The sequence below is a fragment of the Apium graveolens genome, chromosome 10 (assembly GCF_009905375.1).
Source record: "Apium graveolens cultivar Ventura chromosome 10, ASM990537v1, whole genome shotgun sequence".
In the NCBI taxonomy this organism is placed as follows: Eukaryota; Viridiplantae; Streptophyta; class Magnoliopsida; order Apiales; family Apiaceae; genus Apium; species Apium graveolens.
Genome location: NC_133656.1, coordinates 208,756,287 through 208,777,988, shown reverse-complemented (window position 1 = coordinate 208,777,988; position 21,702 = coordinate 208,756,287). Strand labels below are relative to the sequence as shown.

At 33.4% G+C, this 21,702-nt stretch overlaps 2 protein-coding genes across 2 annotated transcripts; both read left to right on the top strand.

The window, feature by feature from the left end:
• The first annotated feature begins 14 nt into the window (after window positions 1–14).
• On the top strand, window positions 15–673 carry LOC141691730 (uncharacterized). The gene is made up of 2 exons (XM_074496485.1): window positions 15–161; window positions 455–673. The coding sequence occupies exons 1-2, from the start codon at window positions 15–17 to the stop codon at window positions 671–673; spliced, it is 366 nt and encodes a 121-aa protein (XP_074352586.1).
• A 3,427-nt stretch (window positions 674–4,100) lies between these two features.
• Window positions 4,101–4,478, top strand: LOC141691729 (uncharacterized). Its single transcript, XM_074496484.1, has one exon. It carries the CDS (start codon window positions 4,101–4,103, stop codon window positions 4,476–4,478), a length of 378 nt encoding a protein of 125 aa, XP_074352585.1.
• Window positions 4,479–21,702: the final 17,224 nt, after the last annotated feature.

Below are 21,702 nucleotides of genomic sequence, written 5' to 3'. Positions count from 1 at the left end.
ACACATTCATAAGAATGGGCTATAATGATTCTCGACTAACTCCATCCAACGCACCCATCTACGGGTTTAACCTTGTGGAATGCAAAGTCGAAGGAGCGATACAACTTCCCATCACTATCGGGGAAGAGCCCGGAGAGGCCACACAGATGCTGAACTTTCAGGTTATTAAGGCAGCCTCTACTTATAATGCCTTCAAAAATATAAAGATATGAAATATTTGAAAGTCCCATGATTTTATAAAAATAAAATTATGATTTTTGTGGGGTTTTGAGCATCGTAGGGGCCCGGAAAAATCATTTTTCACAAAATGAGATATTTTTTAAATTAACTGGATGTTCATAAAATCAATATGGTATATGCCATATTAGGCAAGATAAGGCCAATTATTTTATATAAAATATCAGCTATTAAAACAAAGTTTGGGTCGTATAACTTTTGATATAAAAATATTTAGCACACAATACAATTCCCGAATAATACCCCAAACTACACGGAACACATGGGCAGAATAGGGATCCATGCATTTAAGGTCGTCCCTTCAACCTACCACATTGTGCTAAAGTTCCCAACTAGGAACGGTGTTGGAGAGGCGGAAGGAGATCAGAAAATGGCCCGTAGTTGCTATGTTGCGGCACTTAGGCCCGATGGAACCGGGGGCAGTTCTTCCTTATAGAAGACATGGATGTCCGTGAAAATGACAAATTTCGAGGGAAGCTAGAAGAGGACTTGGTCCCGATTCCCCTAAAGTCTAAATCCCTTAGACCCGGAGAAGGTCATGTATATTGAGGAATCTCTAGACAAGCCCGTGAAGGTAGGGGTGTGCATTCGCTTCGGTTAACCGAAAACCGAACCGAATAACCGAAATAATTTCGGTTCGGTTAACCAAAATATGTAATTCGGTTCGGTTTTCGGTAGCACATTTTTTATAATTCGGTTATTCGGTTATTAACCGCGGTTAACCAAATAACCAAAATAATATAATAATAAATATTAATATATTATTATAATAAATATTAATATATATATTTATACCTTTAATATATGTTATATTTATAATCACATCGTAGAAACTTTTTAATACCGAATGTATATGCAGGTTATGTATTTTATGTATTTTAAGCTCATGTTAATATTAAAATAAATAAAAATTAATTGGTGTAAATAGTTATTGACAGGTAATTTTTATTCTGGAATGCTAATTATGTAAGTTTACCGGAGATCATTAACTCCCTACATGTCATGTACAAGTACTCGCCATTTATTATTTGTATAGCATGTGTTTTATGTATCATTCCTATTGTATTGTATATATTTTTTATTATTCTAAAATACTGGCTAAAAAATTATATCTATTTTTGTCATTTTTTTATAGTTCAAATAAATTTCGGTTTTTAAAATCGGTTTTCGGTTATTAACCGAAAAAATTATATCGGTTCGGTTTCTAACCGAATTAAAATCGGTTCGGTTTTCGGTAGGCATATTTGACATATTTCGGTTTCGGTTAACCGAAAAAAAAATTCGGTTTTGGTTTTGGTTAACCGAATGCACACCCCTACTTGAAGGGCCAATTGACAACTTTCCTACAAGAGAACAGTGATGTTTTTTCTTGGACATCTGCTGATATGCCTGGGATTGACCCGAACCTTATAACTCACAGGTTGAACATTGACCCGACTCGAAAGGTTGTGAAGTAGGAAAAGAGAACTCATGCCCATGATAGGCTAGAAGCCATTAAACAGGAGGACGAGAAGCTTTTAGAAGCTGGATTTATTGAGGAAGTGCAATTCTCTGAGTGGTTGGCTAACCCCGTAACGGTTAAAAAGGCCAATGGGAAGTGGAGGATGTTCATCGATTTTACTTACTTGAATGATGCTTTCCTCAAGGACTGCTCCCCCTGCCAATGATTGATACCCTGATCGACACCACTGCTTGACACAAGATGCTAAGCTTTATGAATGGCTTCAGTGGTTACAATCAGATTAAAATGCATAAGGATGACACCCCCAAGGTATCTTTCATAACTGACTTTGGTGTATTTTGTGACCTTGTTATGGATTTTGGACTCAAGTATGCAGGAGCTACTTACCAAAAGATTGCTAAATAAGATATTTTCTCATCTAATTGAGAAGACCATGGAGGTCTATGTTGATGACATGTTAGTCAAAAGCCTAAGCAAGGACGATCATATTAGCCACCTCAGAGAGGCATTTGAAGTGTCGAGGCACCACAAAATGATGTTAAACCCCCACCAAGTGTGCTTTTGGTGTTGGGTCTGGAAAATTTTTGGGTCACATGGTCTTTAAAAAAGGAATAGAGACCAACCATGATAAGATCAAAGTCATCCTAGACATGGAGCCACCATGCTCCATTCAGGACTTTTAGAAGCTAACAGGAAGAATCGTAGCTCTAGGGAGGTTCATATCCAAGTCTGGAGATAAATGCATGCCCTTTTTCAAAACCCTTAAGAAGGTGAAGAATTTTGAATGGACAACTGAGAGCCAAGAGGCCTTTGAACAGCTAAAGAAGTACATGACTGAAGCCCCGTTGTTGGCCAAACCAAGTCCGGAGGACACCCATTATCTGAACCTGGCGGTATCTGAACAAGCCATAAGTGCAGTCCTCGTGAAGGAAGAACAGAAACTCCAGAAGCCTGTATACTATGTAAGCAAGGTGCTCCACGGAGCAGAATTGAACTACTCCACCACAAAGAAGTTCGCACTCGCCCTCATCATAGACTCAAGGAAGTTGATACCATACTTCCAGGCTCACAAGATCGAAGTTGGACCAACCCTTGAGGAACATTCTCCATAGCCCGAAGGCCAATGGAAGGCTCATCAAGTGGGCAATTGAGTTGGGAGAATTTGACATCAAATACAAGCCTCGAACGGCCATCAAGGCTCAAGCTTTAGAAGACTTTGTGGTCGAATGCACCATTAATGACCAAGAAGTCGGGGGGCAAGAGATAGTAACCCCAGAAGGAGGAGAGAAGGAGAAGGATAAAGAAATGACCCTGAAATAGTATTGGGTTCTCCATTTTGACGGAGCGTCCAAAACAAAATCCAGTGGTGCAGGCCTAGTTTTGCAGATCCCCGATGGGTTTATGATTGAGTATACTTTGAAGTTGGACTTCCTAACTATGAACAACGAACTAGAATATAAAGCATTGATAGTCGGCTTAGGCTTGGCTGGAACCGTGAGGGCCTAAAACCTGAAGGTCTGTGGAGACTCAAAACTTGTAGTTGCTCAAGTTAATGGAGAGTTTGAAACTAAAGATGATACTATGGCCAAGTACCTGAGAGTCATAAAGGGAATACTGACTCAGTTTGATGAATGGTATGCAGATCATGCTCCGAAAGAGGAGAACACTGCGGCGGATTCTTTGTCCCAGTTCGCCTCGTCTGAAATTGAGAACGATCCGAGAAGTATCTACTTCCAGGTCTTAAAGACCCCAACTATTAATGTCATAAATCTGATAGCACTGGTTGGTGTGACAAGCTATTGGATAGACCCGATCAAGACCCACTTAGAGACTGGGTGGCTCCCCGATGATTCCCAGGAGGCACGCAAGCTTTCGATTAGAGCGTTGAGATATTCATTGATTGAAGGCATTCTCTACAAAAGGTCCTTTGTTATTCCGTACCTGAAGTGCTTGAGACCTCTTTAAGCAGAGGAGGCACTTAAAGAAGCCTATGAAGGGATTTGTGGACAACACTTGGGGGGCAGGGCCCTCGCTCACAAGATAACTCGGTTGGGATTTTACCAGCCAACTATGATAGCCGATGCAAAAGCTTATGTGAAGAAATGTGACAGGTGCCAGAGGCACGCTCCAATAGTACGACAACCCCCAGAGAGGCTTACATCTATCAGCACACCCATCACTTTCGCAATATGGGGAATGGATATACTTGGACCATTTCATGTAGCATCGGGACAGAGGAAGTTCATTGTGGTAGCCAAAGACTACTTCACGAAGTGGATTGAGACTAAGGCACTAGCCAAGATAACCACCAAACAAATTACCCAATTCTTCTGGGAGGATGTGATATGTCGATTTGGGATCTCAAGCATCCTTGTTACGGATAATGGGTGACAATTTGATAATGCGGAATTCTGATAACAGCATAGAGCTTCACTTCACCTCGGTTGCTCACCCACAACCAAACGGGCAGACGGAAGTTGCTAACAGAATCATCCTTGATGGACTTCAGAAAAGGGTTGAACGCTCAAGGAATACTTGGGTGGATGATTTTATGCCTATACTATGTGCATATCGTACCACTTGCAAAGTGACTACTGAAGCTACCCCGTTTATGTTGGCTTACGGAGCCGAGGTCATGGTGCCCCTCGATATCACTCATGGATCCCTTAGGATAGAAGATTATGAGCCAGAGATCAACGAAGAAGGCATGAGGCTCGCTCTCGATCTCATTGACGAGGTCAGAGATGAGGCCAACACTCGCAATGTAGAACATCAATGAAGAGCCCCAATCTATAACAATATAAGGGTTAAAAAAGATTTTTTGAGCAATGAGATTTGGTTCCAAGGAAGATTAAGGCATCAGGAGTCGGGGAGAGAGGAAAGCTAGCCCCTAACTGGAAAGGACCTTATAAGGTCAGAAAGACATTGGGATGAGGAACCTACAAGTTGGAGACCTTGAACGGTGATGAAGTTCCCCGCACTTGGCACGCTTCAAACCTGAAGGTTTATAATGTTTAGGAAATTTGTGATGTGTTTCTAGTACTTAGTATTAAATTTATAAATAAAATCGACGAAACCATCTTATGTAAGGGTTGAACCCATTCCTCAGAGATATTATCTATTTATGCAAATTTATTTCTATCATCTTGTCTACCGATTTATTTAAGTACGAGCATCTAAAGAATGCAAGTCCCGAAGGACCAAATTCCGAAAATAGAAGAAAAGTATAAAATGAAATCGAATGAATTGCATAAATAAAGATCCCGAAGAATCACGAGTTAAGTCCCGAAGGACCAATAGATTACAAACCAATATAGTTCAAATAAACAAGTTCTAAAAATAAGGCCACATGAGGCAATAAAAGCCATACAAAGCCATATCAGTCACTCATTAGAAGAGCCATCCTCTTCCTCAATATTCCCCGCTTCCTAGACATCTTCCTCCCCCCTCATCTTCCTCGTCCGAACTAGCCTCATAGAATGAGTTGCTGCTCCTTGCAACAGCCTCCCTGATCTTCCCATAAAGGGCTGCTGGGGCCTTACCTTTAGAACGGGAACCCCCGCGACTGGAACTAGACTGAGACTGCATATGGGGGGTCTCGGGCACAGACCCGGAGGCCTGCCCGGAAGGGTCCATAACAGGAAGTGACCAAGGGCAAGATAGGAGAGTCGGGTCCACGATGTATGGATACATGCCATAAACATCATTCACTCCCCTCTTCCAACCTATGGCCAGGTTAATGGGGCGCATCTCATCATCATGCTCATCCATCATCTTAGTGAATGACGAGGATCTGTGGTATGAGTCCACGAGGTCTCTCAATTCCTTCTTCTTCTCCTCCACCTTAGCGCACTTCCTCTCCAAGGATGCAATCTTACCATCTGCTTCACGAGCTTTGAACTCCCACTCCTCCGAGGAAATCTTTATTTTGTTCATTGAGGTCTGCAGCGCTGCATAGTCACTCCTCATCTTTATGCTTTGGGTGGAGGACGCAGCGAAGTAAGTATTGACAAGGAGAACAATAAAAGGAGTTATAAAAAATCAGAATGGATGAATCCTCAAACACAAGGCCTAGGCCGACCAGCCTTGGTCGACTAGCATAAAACAAAGCCTTTTGACCGAGCAAAGCCTCATGTGAAGGTGATTCTTATGAAATTTCTATAAGTTCCAAAAGAGGTGCTCAAACGAAAAGTTTATACAGGTTGAAGTATACCTATTACAAGGCGTGAGCCCCCAGCATCTCAGACTCAAAAAGTTTCTCTCCAGAAGAGACATGAAGAAGGTCGGGAGGAGTAACACAATTCCTCAACCACTCGAGGGCTAATTCCGGACTGCCAAACACTGAGTCATTGTTGGAAATGCCCCAACCAGGTTCCCAGGGGACCTTGGACTCCCATCAAAGTCTATGGTCCTCTTATGCCCAGACCCAGATGCTTCAAGGAAAGCGGGAATCTTAGGGACTCGGCTGGCCTGCTTGGCTGCGTTCCGAGCCATCTTTCCCGCAATTGCATCGCCCTTTTTGACTTTGGCGTCAAGAGCCTCGACAGCTGAAATAAGATAAAAGAAGACAAATATAAGAATGAACTTGTACAAAGTTGAAGTAGAATAAAAATAAATACCCTCTATAGAGAGGTCGCTAATGTCAGCCTCAACGAGCTTGGTTTCTGTTACGAACTCCCAATAGGGGGTTCTCCCGTCATCGTCGATAAGAAGATCGCGAGCATGAAGTTCAGTATCAGAAAGGTTGAGAATGTTGTGAGAACTATCAATCGGGCTACTAAAATCACGTCTAAAGTACGCCCCCAGTCTCCACCCTTCCATCTTAAGACAATAAGACCACAAACTTCTTATTCCATTGGTGGTTTGAGTCGTGGATAGAGCTAGTGTTCATTATATGAGGAACTTGAGGTCTATGTTGTATCACGACCCATCCAGGTCTGTTCAGGGGAGAAGCTTTCATCATGAATATACTTCGGAAACATCGTTACACTCAGCGGGATGCCCAAGTCATGGCACCTCACTATGAAGAGAATGATAAAATCCCACCCATTGGGGTACAGTTGGCAGGGATGAATTTTGAGGTCCGCCAGAAGTCTCGGAATGAAGGGGTGCGGGGCAAACCGTAGCCCTGATTTCAAGGCCGCCTTATGCATGAATAGCCTTTTGGGGCTGAGATTGCAGACCATCTCTCTAGGCTTAGCCTTTCGAATCTCTAAGCAGTCGGGCCAAGAGGAACTCGACCGAATCTCTTCGACATCCTTTTCACGGAGCATACTCCTCTGATGAAATGCATCAAAATGGACGGTACTTGGGCACTCGTCCGCCCTCTCATCCAACATGCTCTTCAGGATGTTAGAACAACTGTTAATAGATAAAGGAGAAATGAGAGCTATACCTTACAGAGAGCGAAGAGTAGCCTTCTGTTAGTCCCTTAACAATATGAAAAGAATTACAGAAGGGGGGTTGAATGGAATTCTTGAAACTTTTTCTTGAAATAAAATGTTCTAACTCAAATATAAATATAAGTGTATTGATTAGCACAATGCGGAATAAAAACTTAAGTGAATCAAAACACAAGTAATTAAAAACAGGAGTCTTTAAAAACTTTCTGGTGGATTTGAATGATTCCACCAGAGATATATATTATATATCGAGAGAACTCTGTGTGCAGAATTGCTCACAGCTGCTTACAACAATTGAACTTCTAAGACTACAGAGAAATGCTAAGAATCCTGCTTACAAATATTTCCCTGCTTTCTTGCTTAGATCAAAAGTGTCTTAGTTGCTACTTCTTGGTTTATATATCACCAAGATTACAAAGTAATAAGACATGATAATAAAACAAAAACTATCTAATATATTACAATGCTACTTCATTACTATATTCCAGCATTTTTGAATATCTTCATAATAGCATGGAAATGGTAATGCTTCTTTGTTCTCGAAAACCCAGTTGAATAGGCTACCACATTCCATTTGCATCCACTCGACGCATGTGACTGTGTTGTCACTGTCAACTAATATTTGAATTCTTTATCCGTCGGGTTCATGATCATCCCTCGAGTTATTGATCATCCGTCGGGTTGTCTATTTGATCATCCGTCGACTTCATTGTAGGTTATCCGTCGGGTAGCAAACTGGCACTTGACTTCATTTCATTTATGCAGAATTACAAGACATCATCTATGTACAATTAATCAACCTATTCTGCATATCTAGTTAAAGTCAACATGACTTGAATACTACTTACAGAATCTATACAATGGTGAATGCAGAAATGTGCTACAGACTTATTGTTACATAAGCTACTCACTCGATGGATAATAAGTTGTAACGACCGAGGAATTACGCTTGTATTATATTATAATAATGATAAATTATGTGTATTATTATGTGATTAAATGTGTTAAGTTGTTAAACCCTAACTGTTATGTGCTATGTGTTGGCTGTTTTGATCCAAACGTGTTTTGGATATTTATTGAGTGTTTTATCGTCAGTTATATATATTATATCAAAACCTGTACAGCTCAAAACTATGTTTTAAAAGCCCATATTTCAAACAAAATCATTGGCTCTATTTTATTAAAAAATGCCCTATACCATATCGCTATTCTGAACCCCTAGACGTTTTACAAATTGACCTTTTTCGCGAAAAACGACTTTTCCGGACCCCTTCGGGTATCAAAAACCCCACAAAAATTATATTTTTATTTTTATATGATCATGAAATTATCATATATCATTTTTCTTTGTATTTTTGTAATTTTCACAATTTTTGGGAATTTTTAGTATTTATTTAGTATTTATTGGATATTTAAAAATTCAATATTAATACCCAAAAATTATAAAAATTGGGGCCAAATATTTTTATTAGGAGTGTAATTAGACCCTTAATTTTACTTAGGGGTATTATTTTCATAAATATAAATACCTGATTTATTAGTAATTAAATCAGATGATTATACTTAAAAATCAGAAAATAAAAAGAAAATCAGAAAAGGAATTAGGGTTAGGGTTTTTGGTGAAGAACAGGGCAGCAAAATCAATCGTGAATTTGAAGGTGATTCCGAAGTCCAAATCGTTCATATAAGTAGTCAAATTGAAGCTGGTGATTCGTAGTTTATGATTATGTCAACGTTTTTGTTGATTGATTTCTTGATTTTTGATTTGTTATTTCGAGTTTAATCTTTGAATTCGGGTTTTGATTTCTGTTAATTGTTTAATGATTCTGTTAGCATAGTCGTGTAGATCGTCGTTTTTCCTGTCGTTTGGTACCGGGTTTGTGATTGTTGGAGTCCGTCTCGAGCTCGCCGGAGTTTAGCCGTCGCCGCCGTGTTCATCGCGTTTCCGGCCGTTGTGGTCGATGAAAACGAAGGAGAAAGGCTGGAGGGACGTCATGGTATTGTTGTGCTTCGAAACCACAGAAGAATCGAGCCTGGAATCAAGCGTTTCGTGCTCACCGGAATCAAACACCGGCGTCGGGTTCTGGGTTTTTGGCCGGTGTTCTTCCCGACCCGTTTGGGTTGGGGACGACCCGGTTTCGACCCGGGTTTGATCCTTGCAACCCAAAACCTGTTCCTGATTTTGTGTTTCTGATTAAATTAATGATTTATTTATATTTTAGTAATTAAAAATCAGTTTTAAAAATTCTAATAATTAATTAAAAATTAGTTTTATATTCTGAAAAAAATAGTATTTATAATTTCTGATTTATTTTATTAAATTATAAATTCAAATTTATTTATTTAATTATATATTTAATTATTTATCTAATTATTTATTAATTATCTAATTAATTAATAATTGGGTAATTGATTAATAATTAGGTAATTAATTAGTAAATAAGGATTAGAAATAGTTAAGTGAGGTGATTAATAATCTAATAATTAGTTAATAGTGCGAATAATGATTCGATAATTAGAATTATTATTCGAGCGTTAGTTATTCGAATAATATTGTAATAATTATTCGTATCGTATAAATAATTATCGGTAATTATCTGTTTAGCGAATCGTATGAGTTTCAATAATAATAGAATAGTTCGATAATTAGGCGAGAATCGCGAGTAGCTCGTAGTTATACGAGTGATTAATCGTTAAGTGATTTATAATTCGAGTAATTCGTAGTTATTCGATAAATAGCGTATCGGTTAATTAAGTTGATTGATTATTTGTAAATAATCGATCTGATCGAATAAGTAATAATAATTTGTAATAAATAATAATAATTCCTAATAATTAGGGATTAATTGTTTTAAAATATAATAATTATTAATTAATTATTTAAAAATATAATTAAGGATTGTTTAATTATAATTAATTATTAATTAATTAAATCTTGTTTAATTCATAATAATTCAACCGTTAGTCCGATTTGAGTGAAACAAAGACCTCCAGACTCAGAAAAATGAGACGAATCCAATAAAAATAGTTGTAAGTTATAATTTCTTCCGAAAAGAGAGTGGTTGGGTGATAATTGATAGTTCGTAGGTCCTAATAGGGGTATAATTGAGCCGAATAAATCCCGAAAAATTATAATAAAATCAGATAAGACTAGTAATGCAGGTATAAGTCTAGAATTGATTCTAAAAATAATTATAAATCTAGAAATTGATTATGTGCTTTATGTGCTACGTGCTTTACGTGATTATGTGAATAGATGTGCTGTATAAATGTATGTATATATATGCGAGTCAGATAGAAACGCATGGGTAGACTGATAAGGTTGCGTGATATCAATTCAAGATACACGTATATAGTAAGTTATCTAAACGCCTATCTTTTCATGATTTGTTCAGTGTTAGCAAGGCAAAGCAAGCTAGGGTCAGAAGGCGGTGAGTTAAACCAGGTTAAGTACGCACAAGGCAAGTTTTTCTCCAATTCTAAATTCAGAATAGTGATTTATATTTCTTTTCTATCGTATCAGTTCTCTTTGATAATCATTGTTCATATACACTGTTACCCATTTATTATTGCTTGTTTCCAATTTCATTTCAATTCTTGATTCACCCAATTTATTGAATTTCCTGTTCATATTTCAATTCCTTTACCCTTGTTACATATACTCTGGTATATCCCGGTGTTTGGATATATCAATAGCATTCGGATTGTTCCGGATGCTCAGCCTTGGACTGGATGGTTACTATACGGGCTGGGTTTTACCCAGACCACTATTTAATAGGCCATAGTTGCCTGAGTACTCCTTATGTTGGTTGGGTCTATGCAGTTGGGTATAGATTCGCACTATATTCTGACTGATCAGCAGGTTATAGTGCATATATTGGTTCTTTTTTCCAGTCTTGTTCATTTGGTACTCGCCAGCACTGGCAAATTACTATCCAATACAGATTCAGATGGTTGTTCCAACCAGCAGCTTATTGGTTCACTCATTTCTCTTTCTTTATACTATATATTTTGTTGCAGGCTTGTTGAGCAATTTTGGCTCATCCCTTTTTATTGTTACTCCTATTGTTTTACAGTTAAGGTAGAGAATGAAACCCATCAGGACCCGCATAGTCAAGAAGCGAGTCAAGCAGCGGGACCCCCTTATACCAAGAGTGTTCCTTCCTATTCCCGAAGAGAGCTTTGAATTGCCAGATCAGGTGTAGCAGGATAATTAGTAATATTGGGTTGAATAAAAGTCTTGTGTAGTTGAATAAAAGTTGTGTAGTGAGATTGTAGATAGAATAAAGTTTTGTAACAAAGAGAGTTCTTGAGATAGGTTTTATTTAGTTGGGTTTGTAATAAAGTGTAGTATGTGGTTCTTATTTTCAACTCAGACCTTAAAAGATCCTGAGTAGTGATAGTTCGGGGTAATTATTATATTTATATTCCGCTTGTGCAGGTTTAGTTGGTAATTGTTGTTAATAATGCCCCAAATCTATACCCCGGATTTGGAGGGTGTTATATAAGTCATCATCCGTCGGGACTATAATGAGTCATCCGCCGGGACTATAAATCTTATACGTCGAGTGCTACATTATTTCACTAAGTAAAATCTACTAAGGTGTTTTGTTCATGAAATCATCAAGTACACAACATATACACAACACCTTCTTGTGCATAGCTTCCTTCTGGGAGAAAGAGAATTTCCTGGGACCTTAACCTAGAGATATCCTTGAAAAGCTTGAGAAGGATTGAGAGCTTGTGAAGAGTTTCAGAATTTGAGAAGTTGAGAAATGAAACTGTGAATGAAAATGAACACTTCTCATCTTCTTTTATAGGAAAAGAGCTACCTGCTACAACATGTCATAACTCTATTTGGTTCGTGTTAGCAGGTACCTCTCGAAAGAATACCGGAAATGGTGCATAAAAATGATATAAAAAAAGGAAATGATGACATAATAAATGAAGAAAGCGATGCAGGACACCGCTTATCGTATCAGTCCTCCGAGAAAAGCCCGGCTGTGACTAAATATAAGCCATTAGCCTTAGTTAAGAGTTGATTTCATTAATCACCATGATTAGCAAAGCTTATAAAGATTAGTACAAGATTAGCTTCTCAGTTGAACAAGTTTCGTGAAGGCCAGAGTGCTCACGAGTACGAAAGCAGAACGTTCTCCTCATGACGGATCAGACTACCAAGGTCTATTAAGACCAGCCCTGGCCGACCAGGCTATAAAAGGAGGCCATAAGGTGACTAGGAGCCTCTGTAGGACAGCCCGGAGGGCCTCAGGTCCATTAAGACCAGCCTTTTCCGACCAAACTACAAAAGGAGGCCATATGGCCGACCAGGAGCCTCTGTAGGAGAGCCTTGAGGCCTTCCAAAGTTGTTCTGGTAGCTCCCTTGAGAAATTTTGTGTGAATTCGTAAGAAGGGGTTGACCTCTAACGAAAACAAGTTTCATGAAGACTAGGACGTTCACGAGAACGAATTCCATAAAGATCAGTACGTTAGCGAGAAAAAGTTCTGTGAAGACCAGAAGATTCACAGAAACAAGTTTCGTGAAGAGTAAAGCGTTTACCGTGACGAATTCAGAGAACTTTTCCTCCCAGCTGATCAGACCCCCCTTAAAGTGGCCATAAGGCCTACTAAGACCAAGCATGGACGATCAGGATACAATTGGGGCCTTGGGGCCGACCAGGAGCTCCTATAAGAGAGCCCTGAGGCCTTCTGAAGTTGTTCCGGAGACCCTTCTGAGAAGTCTCTTGGAGATTTTTTGAAAAGGATAACTCCCAACGGAGCTAAGTTTCGTGAAGACTGGAATGACTAAGAGAACGAGCCCGTTGGAGTACAGAATATCCTATAGAACAAGTTTGGACAAGTTCAGTGAAGTATAGGACTTCTTATAGAACAAGTTCAATAGAGAACAGAACGTTCAGTAAGAACGAGTACAGAATGTTCGGAAGAATGAGTACGGAACGGTCACTGAAACAAGCGTAGCAGAACCCTGAGGAACTCTAGGACAACCAGGAGATTAATTCCATAGATAACTAAGAGTAAGAATAGCCTAGCAAAGAGCACAAAGGGCTTGAGTCTAAGTAGAAGGTTCTAAAAAAAAATTGGAGCAAACACCCCTGGTTAGCAAGGAGCAGGAGGACCTGCCCCTGGCCGACCAGGAGGTGGCCGACCACATGAGGCCGACCAGGCCACAAATGAGGGCACGTGGCCGAGCATGACTTCCTGCAACAGGAGGTCCTGCTCGGCAACGGCGATCCCCCTGCGAAAATTTGCAATTTTTTTTGTAAAAATGAAAAAAAAACAGAAAAAAATCGATTTTTTTTAAAAAAATCAGGATTTTAGGATTATCGCCCGTTAGGGCCGATTAGTGAAATTTAGCCCAGATTAGGGCCGATTAGTGTATATTAAGCGTAATTAACCCGAATCAGGGGATATTAGTGACTCGTGTGATGAAATTAGCCCAAATTAGGGTCGTTTAACCTATTCACTCTCGTGATTAGTGTGAATTAAGGATAATTAGTTTCTTATGCATGCTGATTAGTCCTGATTAGCCCCGTTTAGGGCAGATTAGCCTCGATTAAGGCCAATTAGTGCATTCTAGCTTAAAATTAGGCTCATTTAAGCCTAGTTAGCAGCTTGTACATGGAAATTATCCCCGATTAGGGTCGATTAGCCCCGATTAGGGCCAGTTAGCAGTTTTCACCCTATAATTAAACTTGACGAAGGTTAAAGGGTGATAAATGCTCGTTTTTTAGTCTCGATTAGGATATTTTAGTAATGAACACTATCCAAATAGCTTTTGCAAAGGCCTTAAGTGTGTATACTCACACTAATAAGTCATTGTAAATGTGTAGGTCGCTCCACACTTTAAGATGATACGGCGATACCCATGAAGGGGCGATACCTGAGAAGGGCCAAAAGTATCTCGAGTCACGAAAAGACCATTATAACTTTCACGAAAACTCAAGCAGTGTTCCTGGAAGTTGGGGGCAAATGATATGGATAGAAAATACATCCTAAAAACACATTAAATGTCGCATTAATTACACTTGGGTTTCTTGTCTGAATTCTAGTACAGACCTGTCTGATCCGAACTCATAGCAGACTCAAGACGACCCATGTAGACAAGTCCCACCAGCAGGTCGTCAAGGTCCACGAACACAAACTGTTCATGGACTAGGCCCAATACGGTTGAAAGAGTAGAGACATGTGTCCTAAACGGACTCAAAATCCTACATAGAAGGTTCTGAAGTTCCTTCCCTTATAGGACTCCTAATCACCATCTAAGTTGGAGACTTGCCCACCGAGTCCCCTAACACAAGTCTAACCCTAGACTCACCTCTATATAAAGGGCTCTACCCCTCAACCGTTTTTGGCTTAATTCTCTACCACAGAGAGTTACGTATGCAAGAGTAGGCATCTTGCAAGGACCGATAGTCCCGAACGCGAGAGCAACCATTAATAATTACTAACACACTCTAATTTTTATTCCACAACATTTATATTTACCTTATAATGTGTGTCGAGTGTCGAAAAAAATATGTAGAGAATTGAATGAGACAGAGGGAGTACATATGTTTATATTACATTTAATACATATGTTTTAAAACACTTCTTTATATTTAATATTTGTAACTTTTATAATTATTTTAATATACATTACAAATTTATATAAATATAATATATTATAATATAGTTATATATTTTATAATAGATATATAAATAATATTTATTAATTATGTTTGGTCAAATATAAATATTTTATTATATTCCAACTGTAATATATATTGAAATTACTATTTTATTAAATATATTTTTATTTTACATATATTTAATTAAATGTAAGCTAAATTTATTTTAATATCTAAAAATAATATTAAAATAATATTAATAAATATAGCTAACCATCTATTACTATATTATGAAAAACGAAAATTAAAAATTTTGGTAAGGTAACTATTTTTGGTATACTAATTTTACTTATTTACCATTATCTACTTACATATATTTTTATAATCAACTACTTTACAAATAAAAAAATCATTAAAATAATAGATTTTTATAAAAAAAATCGACGAAAAGAACAAACACCCGATGCTGCTGTTTGTCAACCAACAATGATGGATTGCCATGGACGTATTAACTCCGTTTAAATTAATTAAAAACATCTCTAACTTCTACTAACTTCCCTGATTTTCGTTACATAAAATTAATTCGAGAAATTAAAGTAAAATGTTGTTTTTGCTCAGTTTAATGCAATGCAACAAAAGTTAGTTCCCGAATTTGAGATCACGTCCATTAATTTGAATTAAATCACATGTTCAGTTTTTTTTAACTACTATCATCTACGATTATAAAAGTGTTTACAAATGTCCAATTTAAAGAGTTTCATGAACCCTTTTCTCCGAATTTGGGATCCGTATAACTGTAGGCCGATGAACTCAACTAATTGAGCATCCAATTTAGATGTTAAATATTAATTTAAAAAGTAAATGTATTTTAATTTTTTAATTTTAATATTATTTATTTTTATCCAAATATTTTAAAATAAACAAAGTATTATTAAATCGGGTTAAAATAAAATTAAAATTTAAAAATAATTTGTTGGTCGATTTAATGAAATCGAAAAAAAGACAATATGCTATTCATCCAAATTAAAATAAAATAATATTCAACCTGGACTAAAATAAAATTGAAAACAAACTAAATATAATTATTTTGATTTAGTTGATATAAGATGTTTATATAAATACAAGTTTTTTTTTATATCAATAATATCAATGGTATCTTATTAAAACGAAATTAGAGATAATTCGTCATTTTATATAATAGTGTTGGAATAAGACAAAATAATATATATTATTCATCAGGAATAAAAAAGTATATTTGGTCGCGGTTTTAGGCTAAAACTAATAATGTGTACAATTAATTTGGGCTAAAATAAGACTAAATTTAAATTAGGGATAATTCGCACTATTTTATGATTTGTGCTAAAATTAATTTTTTCAATTATAACATAATTATCATTTGTATACACACCTAAAAATATCAATACAATTATATATTTCAATCAAAGATATATCAATAAAATTATATATTTCAATCAAATATATTATCTTTTTATAAAATATCTCGTATTTAAAAGATTTCACTAACATATATGTGTGTTTATTTATATAATTATTATCAAATCATCTCATTAAACATTTTTAATGACAAATTTTATATCTTAAAATTTTCAATACAAATTAAATTTTAAAAAATTGTATAAGATTGAAAATAATCTGTACATCTTAGACAATATAGTTAAATATGGACTCACATTTCCGTTATAAAGAAAAATACTAACCGGCTCAATTGATATATATATATATATATATATATATATATATATATATATTGCATATATCCCGACTCGCGCAGTACATTTTAAAGGTAACACAAACTCAAAGTTTTTGATATACCACACACCTAATATCTCCCAAGCTAAATCCTTAATGAAAAATAAATTCAATTTCACGTAAACTGAGTTGAAGTTTGTTTGTTTATTTTCAATTTGTAGAATTTTTTAAATCAAATTTATGATTACATATAATAGTAATAATTATTATATAAATTTGTCCAAGATTTGAATATTATGAACAATCTATGTAATTTTAAATAAATATTCTAATTTAAACATATAATATATTTAATTAGGTCGGATATATATTTTTCAGAATCGAATTAGTAGGTCAGTTTATGAACTTATTTATTTGAAAACAAATTTTTTATAAATAGTTGTTATAATATAATGAAATTTAGATACGATTATAGTCATTTAGACATATTTAGTCTTTTAACAAATATAATTAATAAAATAATAATTATTTAATATAACCGTCTCTTACAAACAAATAAGAAATAACAAATTGACAAAATTTAAGATGCTAACCATTATAAGTATTACTCTTATGGTCTTATAAGAATGAGTCAAACAGCCCATTATATTTGGTCTTTTTAAAACCTCAAAGAATTGTATACTCCGTTTACTTTGTAATTACAATAACCCTCAGAAAACTTTTGTTTATTTTGAAGAAATGATTCGTAAATATAGGGGCACGAACTGGATTCCACGGCAGGCAACAATTGACCCCGCTGACAGCTACAATATCAGGAATTGCCAATCGATCATTCATCAGCCTTCTTTTTACATACGACTTTCCTCTATTTCTGCAAGTGGTTGGATTTCTTTGCGTTCATTTTACATTTTATTTTTAAGTATTTTTTTACATTTTAAAAATGATCATAAATGGTTAAATTTATCCCATAAAAATTAAATAAATCCACTATTTCATTTAATACAGTAACTTTATACATTTTAAATTGATTAGTTATACTGGCTTACCTATTTTTATTACTTTTTTCCACTAAATTCCAATATTCTTAACTTTCTCATCCAATTCATCTGTATATAATTTAACGGGATATGGAGCAGAGTATACACCAGAGAAATGTTTGTTTTGTCATGTACTATGATATATTTAAAAATACATCATTGTACAAGAAAAGACTTGGTCCAAAAATGAAAACTGCTTGAACAGAACTGGCCCAAGCCCAAAGATAGCTCCAATTATTTGACATCTCTTCTCTTCTCTCTTCTATATATAATAGCACAACAGGGGAATATTTCTAACTCGGGTTACTTCATTCTTTTATACAACCTCATACCACGATATCATATTGTCACATGTATTTTTTATCATACACATAATATGTAGTAAGTGTGTTAAAATAATATTTTATTTAACTTTAAAGATAGTTACTTGAATTCCGCAAAAAAAAATGATAGTTACTTAAATATATACAATTAATTTTAAAGAACTGAATTTCAGATATAAAGTTAGGCATAATATATAAACGGATTATTATTTTATTTATTATTATTTTTTATTTTGAAAATATATTTCATATATTTTTAACATTTTTTTTATTATAAATAGTAATTAAAATGTATATATATAATTTTTAAAGAAAATATTGAAAATAGAATTGTCTATATATAAATAATCTAGATTGGTATTAAATATTTAGATAAGTTCGAATTATAATGAGTCAATGAATTTTAGTTTATTTTAAATTTGAAATCATAATTTGGCCCATTATTCAAAAAATACTCGAAATTTGACTACATGGCTAGCCGAAAAATATTGTCACATTCTACATTTAGTAAATTTAAATTACAAGTTCGACGAGAATATCTTACTAATAATTTGAAATTTTTTGATATCTTATATTAATATAAATTAATGTGTTTGAGTTATTTATGGAATCAAGTCAATTGATTATTTATATTAAAATTACTAACTTCACTCATAGTGCGGTGTTTTGGGACTTGTCCTGATTTTAAAAATATTTGAAATTTGGAATGAGATCTCACGAGATTTGTTAAAACTACGATTATATATTAAATCAATTTATTTTTCATTTTTCACTTTAAAGAAACTAGCATTTTAAAAAGAATTCTTTTAGATAAACAATATTTATTGATCAAGATAATATTGTACAAAAATTTTGAATTATTTTAATATTTTGAATTATTCAAATAAAAGTTATATCTATACTATATTGTAGCATTTGATTCAATACATTTTATACTATTTAAAATATATATATATATATATATTGTTCAATAATTTGAAGGAATTAACTAGTTCAACTAATATTTATAAAATTTTATCGAATTAAAAAATATTTAATTTTAGGAAAATAGTATACAATATTATCAAATTATTATATGAAGAAATATTAGAGTTGTAATGAAAGAAACTTAAAAATAGTTTAAATAACATTATAATTACAATTTTTCCTTCAAATTCATGAAAAAAAATCATGAACATCAATAATAAGTCTTATAATAAATAATTTATTTTTATGTTACATAATTGATACTCGGTCGCGTAAAAAACATATATGGATTGTTTGTATGTGAATACCATATATACATTATTGCAATTTATTTATTACATAATTTTAATTTTTGAATAATTATAAATACATGTTATTTAAGTAAACAATTGCTTCACTAGATATTAATAATGATTCCACATGTACATAAATCAGATATTTAGCATATAAATAATTGAAACCATCGTAATTTCTAAGAAATGTAACATACGATAATTCACATGCTAACATAGACACATATAACTTAATCTTATTTTGTTAAGAGTAGTGTAAAAAAACTAACATTTTTCCAAACATACATACGTTAAATTTCAAAAACTAACAGTTTTAATTAAAATCGACTTTTATATTAATAGTAGTGTAAATTTTATATTATTTAATATTATGATTGCAAGTAGTTCTGAATTCAGTTATTCATTTTTTATCTTTTTAAATTGAGTAAGTTAACTGTAAGTTAGTAGAGAACTCAGTAATAATATAGACCAGTTATATAGTTTATTTAAATGAAATTCAAAATTTTTGGTAAACTATGTATTCAACATATATGTTAGTTTTTAACTTTTTCTTTGTAAACATACCAACGACATTCTACATATTAAGTTTATTTGTTTCATTTTAAACGTGCACTAACTAGCCTGTTTATATTCATTCATTAAATACAATTATATATCACAAATAAAAATACATATATTTTTCTTAATAAGTTATATTGAAAATGTTGTGTAATTTAGTAATGTGTTGTATGAAAATGATACACACATAAATACCTTAGACATTATACAACATTTACAAATAAGAATATAACTAAAAACATTATAATTAATGACCGTGCCTCGCACGGGTTATTATGCTAGTTTATATATAATAGCACAACAAGGGGATAATATTTTGAGATAAAAAAGTCTCATTGAAAACACTAAACTACCCATGTTTTTAATATTTATATAAAAGTTGTGTTTTGTGGAAATCGAACTCGAGTTACTTCATTCTTTTATAAAACCTCGTACCACTACACGATATTGTCACATGTCCTAAAAAAATGTATTATTTAACTTTAAAGATAGCTACTTGAATTCTGCAAAAAAATGATAGTTACTTGAATATTTGTACAATTAATTTTAAAGAACTGAATTCCAAATATAAAGTTAGGCATAGTACATAAATGAATTATTATCTTATTTATTATTAGTTTTTAGTTTGAAAATATATCTCATATATTTTTAACATATTTTTTATTATAAAATGTAATTAAAATGTACATATATAATTTTTAAAGAAAATATTTAAAATAGAATCGCCTATATATAAATAATATAGATTGGTATTAAATATTTAGATAAGTTTAAATTATTACGAGTCAATGAATTTTAGTTTATTTTAAATTTGAAATCAGAATTTGGCCCATTGTTCAAAAAATACTAGAAATTTGACTACATGACTAGCCGAAAAATATTGTCACATTCTACGTTTAGTAAATTTAAATTACAAGTTTGACGAGAATATCTTACCAATAATGTGATTTTTTTTGATATCGTATATTAATATAAATTAATGTGTTTGAGGTATTTATAGGATCAAGTGAATTGATTATTTGTATTAAAATTATTAATTTCACTCGTAGCGCAATAGTGTTTCGGGAATTGTCCCGATTTTAAAAATATTTGAAATTTGATATGAGGTCTCACGAGATTTGTTAAAACTACGATGATATATTAAATCGATTTATTTTTTATTTTTCACTTTAAAAAAAACTAGCATTTTAAAAAAGAATTCGTTTAGATAAAAAATATTTATTGATCAAGATAATATTGTACAAATATTTTGAATTATTTTAATATTTTGAATTATTCAAATAAAAGTTATATCTATACAATATTGTAGAATTTGATTTAATACATTTTTATACTATTTAAAAACAATATATTGTTCAATAATTTGAAGGAATTAACGAGTTCAACTAATATTTATAAAACTTAATCGAATTGAAAAATATTTAATTTTAGGAGAATAGTATACAATATTATCAAATTATTATATGAAGAAATATTAGAGTTGTAATGAAAGAAACTTAAAAATAGTTTAAATAACAATATAATTACAATTTTTCCTTCAAATTCTTGAAAAAAATCATGAACATCAATAATAAGTCTTACAATATATAATTTATTTTTATGTTACATGATTGATACTCGGTCGTGTAAAAAACAGATATGGATTGTTTGTCAGTGATAATGTGAATACCATATATAAATTATTTTAATTTATTTATTACATAATTTTAATTTTTGAATAATTATAAATACATGTTATTTAAGTAATCAATTACCTCACCAGATATTAATAATGATTATACATGTACATAAATCAGATATTTAGCATATAAATAATTGAAACCATCTTAATTTCCTAAGAAATGTAACATATGATAATTCACATGCTAACATAGACACATATAACTTAATCTTATTTTGTTAAGAGTAGTGTAAAAAAACTAACATTTTTCCAAGCATACATACGTTAAATTTCAAAAACTAACATTTTTCATTAAAATCAACTTTTATATTAACGGTAGTGTAAATTTTATATTATTTTATATAATGATTGCAAGTAATTCTAAATTCAGTTATTCATTTTTTATCTTTTTAAATTGAGTAAGTT